This window comes from Oncorhynchus clarkii, chromosome 30 (assembly GCF_045791955.1).
Source record: "Oncorhynchus clarkii lewisi isolate Uvic-CL-2024 chromosome 30, UVic_Ocla_1.0, whole genome shotgun sequence".
Lineage (NCBI taxonomy): Eukaryota > Metazoa > Chordata > Actinopteri > Salmoniformes > Salmonidae > Oncorhynchus > Oncorhynchus clarkii.
The window spans coordinates 47,462,992-47,471,560 of NC_092176.1; the positions used below are offsets into that span (position 1 = coordinate 47,462,992).

The window sequence follows — 8,569 nt, forward strand, 5'->3', positions numbered from 1 at the left end:
TTAACCTCTTACCTCTGTTCCCTGACCTCTAACCCTTACCTCTCTTCCCTGACCTCTAACCCCTACCTCTCTTCCCTGACCTCTAACTCTTACCTCTGTTCCCTGACCTCTAACCCTTACCTCTCTTCCCTGACCTCTAACCCTTACCTCTCTTCCCTGACCTCTAACCCTTACCTCTCTTCCCTGACCTCTAACCCTTACCTCTCTTCCCTGACCTCTAACCCCTACCTCTCTTCCCTGACCTCTAACTCCTTACCTCTGTTCCCTGACCTCTAACCCTTACCTCTCTTCCCTGACCCTTAACCCTTACCTCGGTTCCCTGACCTCTAACCCTTACCTCTTCCCTGACCTCTAACCCTTATCTCAGTTCCCTGACCTCTAACCCTTACCTCTCTTCCCTTAGACCGCTAACCCTTACCTCTCTTCCCTGACCTCTAACCCTTACCTCTCTTCCCTGACCGCTAACCCTTACCTCTCTTCCCTGACCTCTAACCCTTACCTCTCTTCCCTGACCTCTAACCCCTACCTCTCTTCCCTGACCTCTAACTCTTACCTCTGTTCCCTGACCTCTAACCCTTACCTCTCTTCCCTGACCGCTAACCCTTACCTCTCTTCCCTGACCTCTAACCCTTACCTCTCTTCCCTGACCTCTAACCCTTACCTCTCTTCCCTGACCTCTAACCCCTACCTCTCTTCCCTGACCTCTAACTCTTACCTCAGTTCCCTGACCTCTAACCCTTACCTCTCTTCCCTGACCGCTAACCCTTACCTCTCTTCCCTGACCTCTAACCCTTACCTCTCTTCCCTGACCTCTAACCCCTACCTCTCTTCCCTGACCTCTAACTCTTACCTCTGTTCCCTGACCGCTAACCCTTACCTCTCTTCCCTGACCTCTAACCCTTACCTCTCTTCCCTGACCTCTAACCCTTACCTCTCTTCCCTGACCTCTAACCCCTACCTCTCTTCCCTGACCTCTAACTCTTACCTCTCTTCCCTGACCTCTAACCCCTACCTTTCTTCCCTGACCTCTAACCCCTACCTCTCTTCCCTGACCTCTAACCCCTACCTCTCTTCCCTGACCTCTAACCCCTACCTCTGTTCCCTGTACCAGAGCTGCTTGCCCTGAAATCACTTCTTGACAAACATATTTTTGTTTTGAGCAGAGCAACTATTCTCCCGCTGTAGTTCTAATGTTATCTATGTGTGTGTGTTGTGTTCGTTTGTGTGCGCATGTTGTGTGTGTGCGCATGGTTTGTGTGTGTGTGCATGGTGTGTGTGTTGTGTTCGTTTGTGTGCACATGTTGTGTGTGTGCACATGGTTTGTGTGTGTGTGTGTGGGCGCATGGTGTGTGTGTTTGTCTCCAGGGAACCCCTCGTCTGAGCAGGAAGATGTCCCCCAGTCCCACCAGGAGGGGCATGTTTGACTAGCGCCACCGCCCATTGGTCAAGTCTCATGACACCAACCAACCAACCGCTGAGGATTTCAACCCCCAGGGACAGACTTTGGCCCCACCCCCTGACAACCTGATTGGACCATGTGGGATTATTGACAATGCAGTTCAACCAGAAAGGTTCCATGGGTTTATTGACCATGCGGTAAAACCAGAAAGGTTCCCTGGGTTTATTGACCATGCGGTCCAACCAGAAAGGTTCCTGGGTTTATTGACCATGTGGTCCAACCAGAAAGGTCCCTGGGTTTATTGACCATGTGGTCCAACCAGAAAGGTTCCCTGGGTTTATTGACCATGCGGTCCAACCAGAAAGGTTCCCTGGGTTTATTGACCATGTGGTCCAACCAGAAAGGTTCCCTGGGTTTATTGACCATGTGGTCCAACCAGAAAGGTTCCATGGGTTTATTGACCATGCGGTCCAACCAGAAAGGTTCCCTGGGTTTATTGACCATGCGGTCCAACCAGAAAGGTTCCCTGGGTTTATTGACCATGATGAAAGATGAAACTTATTGGTCAGTCTTGTAGTAAGATGAGCTGGTATTGGTCAGCCTTGTAATAAGATGAGCTGGTATTGGTCAGCCTTGTAATAAGATGAGCTGTTATTGGTCAGTCTTGTAGTAAGATGAGCTGGTATTGGTCAGCCTTGTAGTAAGATGAGCTGGTATTGGTCAGCCTTGTAGTAAGATGAGCTGGTATTGGTCAGTCTTGTAATAAGATGAGCTGGTATTGGTCAGTCTTGTAGTAAGATGAGCTGGTATTGGTCAGTCTTGTAATAAGATGAGCTGGTATTGGTCAGTCTTGTAGTAAGATGAGCTGGTATTGGTCAGTCTTGTAATAAGATGAGCTGGTATTGGTCAGTCTTCTACATGAACATCCCAAAGTGCCCTTGTTAAACCACCACCAGCATTCTGTCTGCTCTGAGTGGATAGAGAGAAGGAAGAGAGCGAGAAGGAGGGGGGAGGAGAGAGAGAGAGGAGGAAGGAGAGGAGGAGGGAGAGGAGGAGGGAGAGGAGAAGGAGGAGGGAGAGGAGAAGGAGGGAGGGAGAGAGAGAGGAGGAAGAGGAGGAGGGAAAGAAGGAGTGGGAGAGGAGAGAGTGTGAAGGAGGAGGAGAGAGAGAAGGAGAAGAGATGCCATACTACTTGAGGAGCTGGACTTCATAAGAACCCAGAAACACAAATACTGTATTCTAGATATGGGCTGCAATAGACAAGCGTCCTATCCAGGCAGTGAATGTGTACATCAAGAGCTGCCTCACGAGAGAGAGCGAGAGGTTCAGATAAAGATACTTACCTATCCAGACTATAGACCCTTTCAACTGTCAAAATAATAACACGTTCTGTACGCGCAACCAAGAGGTTCCCCAGTAAACATCCGGTGCTGCGGTACCCCATAATTGTTAACTAGCTAGGTAGTTGGCTAGCTAGCACAAAATGACAAGTTCGCATTTCTTGATCCACCAAAAAACTGAAAAAACAACTTATTGACCTATTGACTTGCTACCAGATCCACTAAACACAATCATGAGACAATGTTTATATCTAATTTATTATCCGTTTGCTCTGGTGGTGTTGCATTAGGCTAGCACAGTAAATAACCACAGAGCTAGCGTGATGTGAGGGTAGAGAAATATCAGTTGACCTTGTTAGCCAGCCAGAGCTAGCGTGATGTGAGGGTAGAGAAAGATCAGCTGACCTTGTTAGCCAGCCAGAGCTAGCGTGATGTGAGGGTAGAGAAAGATCAGCTGACCTTGTTAGCCAGCCAGAGCTAGCGTGATGTGAGGGTAGAGAAAGATGTGATGTGAGGGTAAAGAAAGATCAGCTGACCTTGTTAGCCAGCCAGAGCTAGCGTGATGTGAGGGTAGAGAAAGATCAGCTGACCTTGTTAGCCAGCCAGAGCTAGCGTGATGTGAGGGTAGAGAAAGATCAGCTGACCTTGTTAGCCAGCCAGAGCTAGCGTGATGTGAGGGTAGAGAAAGATCAGCTGACCTTGTTAGCCAGCCAGAGCTAGCGTGATGTGAGGGTAGAGAAAGATCAGCTGACCTTGTTAGCCAGCCAGAGCTAGCGTGATGTGAGGGTAGAGAAAGATCAGCTGACCTTGTTAGCCAGCCAGAGCTAGCGTGATGTGAGGGTAGAGAAAGATCAGCTGACCTTGTTAGCCAGCCAGAGCTAGCGTGATGTGAGGGTAGAGAAAGATCAGCTGACCTTGTTAGCCAGCCAGAGCTAGCGTGATGTGAGGGTAGAGAAAGATCAGCTGACCTTGTTAGCCAGCCAGAGCTAGCGTGATGTGAGGGTAGAGAAAGATCAGCTGACCTTGTTAGCCAGCCAGAGCTAGCGTGATGTGAGGGTAGAGAAAGATCAGCTGACCTTGTTAGCCAGCCAGAGCTAGCGTGATGTGAGGGTAGAGAAAGATCAGCTGACCTTGTTAGCCAGCCAGAGCTAGCGTGATGTGAGGGTAGAGAAAGATCAGCTGACCTTGTTAGCCAGCCAGAGCTAGCGTGATGTGAGGGTAGAGAAAGATCAGCTGACCTTGTTAGCCAGCCAGAGCTAGCGTGATGTGAGGGTAGAGAAAGATCAGCTGACCTTGTTAGCCAGCTGGATTCATTTCTCTCACAACAGCCAACAATATAACTAAAATAAATGTAGTTAGTATCCAATGTTTGACGGACTCATTGTTTACCACAAAGTTAGCTAGCAGTTTAAAAATGACCCCACTATCAACCTTTCTCCCCCCCCCCCCCCTCACTAATCTGTCACTCAGCTCGTCGACTTTTCCTCCAAAACACATCTATATTTTACCCAGGTCTTTTGTCCACTTAGTTTCAATTAAGAAATATAGTGTAGTTTAAATGAACCGCTAGCTTGTGCTATTCATACATTATCAACCTCACGTTACGAGACATAGCTAGTGGTTTGGTTACAGTAAAGCTAGACTATACAAATGCTAGTGCTGACACCTTGTGGTGATAATGTTGAACTGCATATTAATTACACCAGGATGGTATATAACATGAAGCGAACTCATTTCAAAATAATTTCAAGCAACATATTTAGCAACGTCTTTTTAGATTAAATCAAATTAACCTTAAAATATTCCTTTCTGTACACCTTGATAGTGATATGTGATAATGTCTCCCCTGAGCATGTTAACCTCAAGGCCCACCTTGATAATGTCTCTCCCCTGAGCCTGTCAACCTCAAAGCCCACATTCATAATGTCTCTCCTAAGAGCATGTCAACCTCAAGGCCCACCTTCATAATGTCTCTCCTCTGAGCCTGTTAACCTCAAGGCCCACCTTCATAATGTCTCTCCTCTGAGCATGTCAACCTCAAGGCCCACCTTCATAATGTCTCTCCTCTGAGCATGTCAACCTCAAGGCCCACCTTCATAATGTCTCTCCTCTGAGCATGTCAACCTCAAGGCCCACCTTCATAATGTCTCTCCTCTGAGCATGTCAACCTCAAGGCCCACCTTCATAATGTCTCTCCTCTGAGCATGTCAACCTCAAGGCCCACCTTCATAATGTCTCTCCTCTGAGCATGTCAACCTCAACGCCCACCTTCATGATGTCTCTCCCCTGAGCCTGTCAACCTCAACGCCCACCTTCATGATGTCTCTCCCCTGAGCCTGTCAACCTCAAGGCCCACCTTCATAATGTCTCTCCTCTGAGCTTCAACCTCAAGGCCCACCTTCATAATGTCTCTCCCCTGAGCCTGTCAACCTCAAGGCCCACCTTCATAATGTCTCTCCTCTGAGCCTGTCAACCTCAAGGCCCACCTTCATAATGTCTCTCCTCTGAGCCTGTCAACCTCAAGGCCCACCTTCATAATGTCTCCCCTGAGCCTGTCAACCTCAACATGGTTAGCCTCATTATGAGTCTAATCTGGTCTCCTTCAACATGGTCAGCCTCATTATGAGTCTAATCTGGTCTCCTTCAACATGGTTAGCCTCATTATGAGTCTAATCTGGTCTCCTTCAACATGGTCAGCCTCATTATGAGTCTAATCTGGTCTCCTTCAACATGGTTATCCTCATTATGAGTCTAATCTGGTCTCCTTCAACATGGTTATCCTCTTTATGAGTCTAATCTGGTCTCCTTCAACATGGTTAGCCTCATGAGTCTAATCTGGTCTCCTTCAACATGGTCAGCCTCATTATGAGTCTAATCTGGTCTCCTTCAACATGGTCAGCCTCATTATGAGTCTAATCTGGTCTCCTTCAACGTGGTCAGCCTCATTATGAGTCTAATCTGGTCTCCTTCAACATGGTCAGCCTCATTATGAGTCTAATCTGGTCTCCTTCAACATGGTTATCCTCATTATGAGTCTAATCTGGTCTCCTTCAACGTGGTCAGCCTCATGAGTCTAATCTGGTCTCCTTCAACATGGTTATCCTCGTTATGAGTCTAATCTGGTCTCCTTCAACATGGTTAGCCTCGTTATGTGGGTAGTGGGTTTAGACACCCATCTTACTCCAACACAAGAGATGATTGATTAGTTAAATGAATCGTGTCTAATAGATATAATCAGCAAGGGCTGGAACAGAAACCTGCTCAGCCGGTAGATAGATCTCTAGCAGAAAGGTTTGCCATGCATGTTCTATTTCTATGTATTGTTACTCTAACAGTATTGTTGTAATCCTACAACCAAATCTAACTGTAAACCAATAGCATATCACCCATTGGAAATATAGCCTTTAGTCTCTTCAGGGACTTTCATTGGGACCTTCATCCGCAGACATGATTTTGCAGCTTTCACACGTCTCTGTATCTGAAATTAAGAAACATAGACTTTAGACCAGGACTTTGCTTCATTAGAAACATATAAATTACACCAGGATTTGCTTCATTATTCTCAAGTGATATAACGTTTGATATTAAATGGTCTATTGTCATAGTTTTCTCTTCGGGACTGGAAATATGTTCAATTAGCTAGTTAGCTAAGCTACTAGCTAGGTAGCTAACTTGTTGTTTTTAGCATATCAAGCTACCGTTTGTGTCATTAAAAAAACTAATATTGGATGGCTGTCTATCCTATTTATATGTAGCTAGCTAGCTACCTGACATGAACTAGAATAGATGGTTAACTTGATAAACAGCTTGCCCGTGTGCTACACATCATCCTGGCGCCGCCACCGCCTGCTGCTGCTGCTAACGTTACCATCCATGCAGGCAATGCAGCTCGCTGCGATGCTTCTTTGGGAAATCTAGCTATAACTTTAAACTTACATTTTCCCAGGATGTAAGGACCATCCCACAGATGACTACTATGGTCAAAAATGCTCATTCTGACCTTGAGAAAACAACTACACTAAGTTAACTAGCTAGCTGTTTACAGCCGCCACGGAACAGATGTTTTTTTGTTTTTTTTACAAACTCACCGGAAGTTCTTTGGGGTTCCACGGTTCACTTGCGCTCCTCTTAAAAAGGTCTATAGGTTCCAGCAGTATACAGACACTATAAGACTAGATACAGTCTGTTGATATTCATGCTCCTAAACAGATTAACATACAGCTAGCTCATTGTTGTGAGGAAGGCTAAAGAGCATAAGGACATGTTGTTATTATTATTAATCATCACCATATTGTTTATCATCATCACCCCAGGAGGCAGTTGGTATATTAGATTCTATGTCACCCACAATACAGCCTTTCATTTAGACTAAATGTTTGTACATATTATATCATATTATATTGTCATATTGTTTTCTTCACCTGCCTGCCGCCTTTAATGGGCCTGTATGTACACACACCGCCACCTTTAATGGGCCTGTATGTGTACTCTACCACCTTTAATGGGCCTGTATGTGTACTCTACCACCTTTAATGGGCCTGTATGTGTACTCTACCATCTTTAATGGGCTTGTATGTGTACTCTACCACCTTTAATGGGCCTGTATGTGTACTCTACCACCTTTAATGGGCCTGTATGTGTACTCTACCACCTTTAATGGGCCTGTATGTGTACTCTACCACCTTTAATGGGCCTGTATGTGTTCTCTACCACTTTTAATGGGCCTGTATGTGTACTCTACCACCGTTAATGGGCCTGTATGTGTACTCTACCACCTTTAATGGGCTTGTATGTGTACTCTACCACCTTTAATGGGCCTGTATGTACACCGCCATCTTTAATGGCCCTGTATGTGTACTCTACCACCTTTAATGGCCCTGTATGTGTACTCTACCACCTTTAATGGGCCTGTATGTACACCGCCACCTTTAATGGGCCTGTATGTACACCGCCATCTTTAATGGGCCTGTATGTGTACTCTACCACCTTTAATGGGCCTGTATGTACACCGCCACCTTTAATGGGCCTGTATGTGTACTCTACCACCTTTAATGGGCCTGTATGTGTACTCTACCACCTTTAATGGGCCTGTATGTGTACTCTACCACCTTTAATGGGCCTGTATGTGTACTCTACCACCTTTAATGGGCCTGTATGTGTACTCTACCACCTTTAATGGGCCTGTAAGTGTACACCACACCTTTAATGGGCCTGTAAGTGTACTCTACCACCTTTAATGGGCCTGTATGTGTACTCTACCACCTTTAATGGGCCTGTATGTATACTCTACCATCTTTAATGGGCCTGTATCTGTACACCGCACCTTCTCAAATGGATAATTGTAACTCAATTTTCTATGGATTGGATATAAATTCTACTTTTATACAAATCTATTTAATTTGTATGTATTTAAAAATCACAATATTTTGAATATTTCCTATTACTTCTTAACGTTACATGAAGATATATATTTATCGAGGTATAGTTTTTAATGCAAATATCATTGTTTTTCCTTGTATGTACTGTAAAGTGTTGGAGCTGGTAAGTGTATTGTCCTGTTGTAGCAAAACATTGAGAAGGAGAGGAGGTACTTTGATCTGGTTGAAGTTTAAAGTGCCTGGAACATATTGCCATATAACAATAAACTTAATTCAAATAACCTGGGGTTGTCTTGTCCTCAGTCTGTCTGGTGGTGAAGAATGCTACAGGTTTCCAGGGGACTGTCTCCATCTGCTGGTGGTAACTGGTATTTTGCAGGTAGTTTGTAAATGCAGAAGCCCTTCCCAAGGCAGACCCGTTCTACAGCTGCATCATTGGTCATATTTTATAT

The 8,569-nt window shown here is 45.4% G+C and overlaps 2 protein-coding genes and 1 long non-coding RNA gene across 8 annotated transcripts in view; 1 reads left to right on the forward strand and 2 right to left on the reverse strand.

Moving 5' to 3' along the window:
* LOC139389267 (KN motif and ankyrin repeat domains 1a) overlaps positions 1-2,466 on the forward strand; it is a 135,895-nt gene extending 133,429 nt beyond the window's left edge. For 4 of the 5 annotated variants that reach the window (XM_071135829.1, XM_071135827.1, XM_071135826.1 and 1 more), the window contains one exon: positions 1,366-2,466. In XM_071135829.1, the coding sequence (XP_070991930.1) occupies positions 1,366-1,428 (63 nt within the window). In that variant the 3' untranslated portion in view covers positions 1,429-2,466. The remainder of the gene's footprint in view (positions 1-1,365) is intronic. The other variant, XR_011629392.1, reaches the window with a different exon arrangement.
* Positions 2,467-2,990: 524 nt separating this feature from the next.
* LOC139389570 (mucin-1-like) lies at positions 2,991-4,661 on the reverse strand. Its single transcript, XM_071136389.1, has 3 exons — positions 4,612-4,661; positions 3,276-4,055; positions 2,991-3,198 (listed from the first exon to the last, which is right to left on the reverse strand). The coding sequence occupies exons 1-3, from the start codon at positions 4,659-4,661 to the stop codon at positions 2,991-2,993; spliced, it is 1,038 nt and encodes a 345-aa protein (XP_070992490.1).
* A 2,360-nt stretch (positions 4,662-7,021) lies between these two features.
* On the reverse strand, positions 7,022-8,140 carry LOC139389268 (uncharacterized). 2 transcript variants are annotated; one of them, XR_011629393.1, is made up of 2 exons: positions 7,267-8,140; positions 7,022-7,171 (listed from the first exon to the last, which is right to left on the reverse strand). It is a non-coding gene; the product is annotated as an uncharacterized lncRNA (long non-coding RNA). The 2 variants fall into 2 exon arrangements; XR_011629394.1 differs by having other exon boundaries at positions 7,205-8,140.
* Between the last annotated feature and the right edge of the window lie 429 nt (positions 8,141-8,569).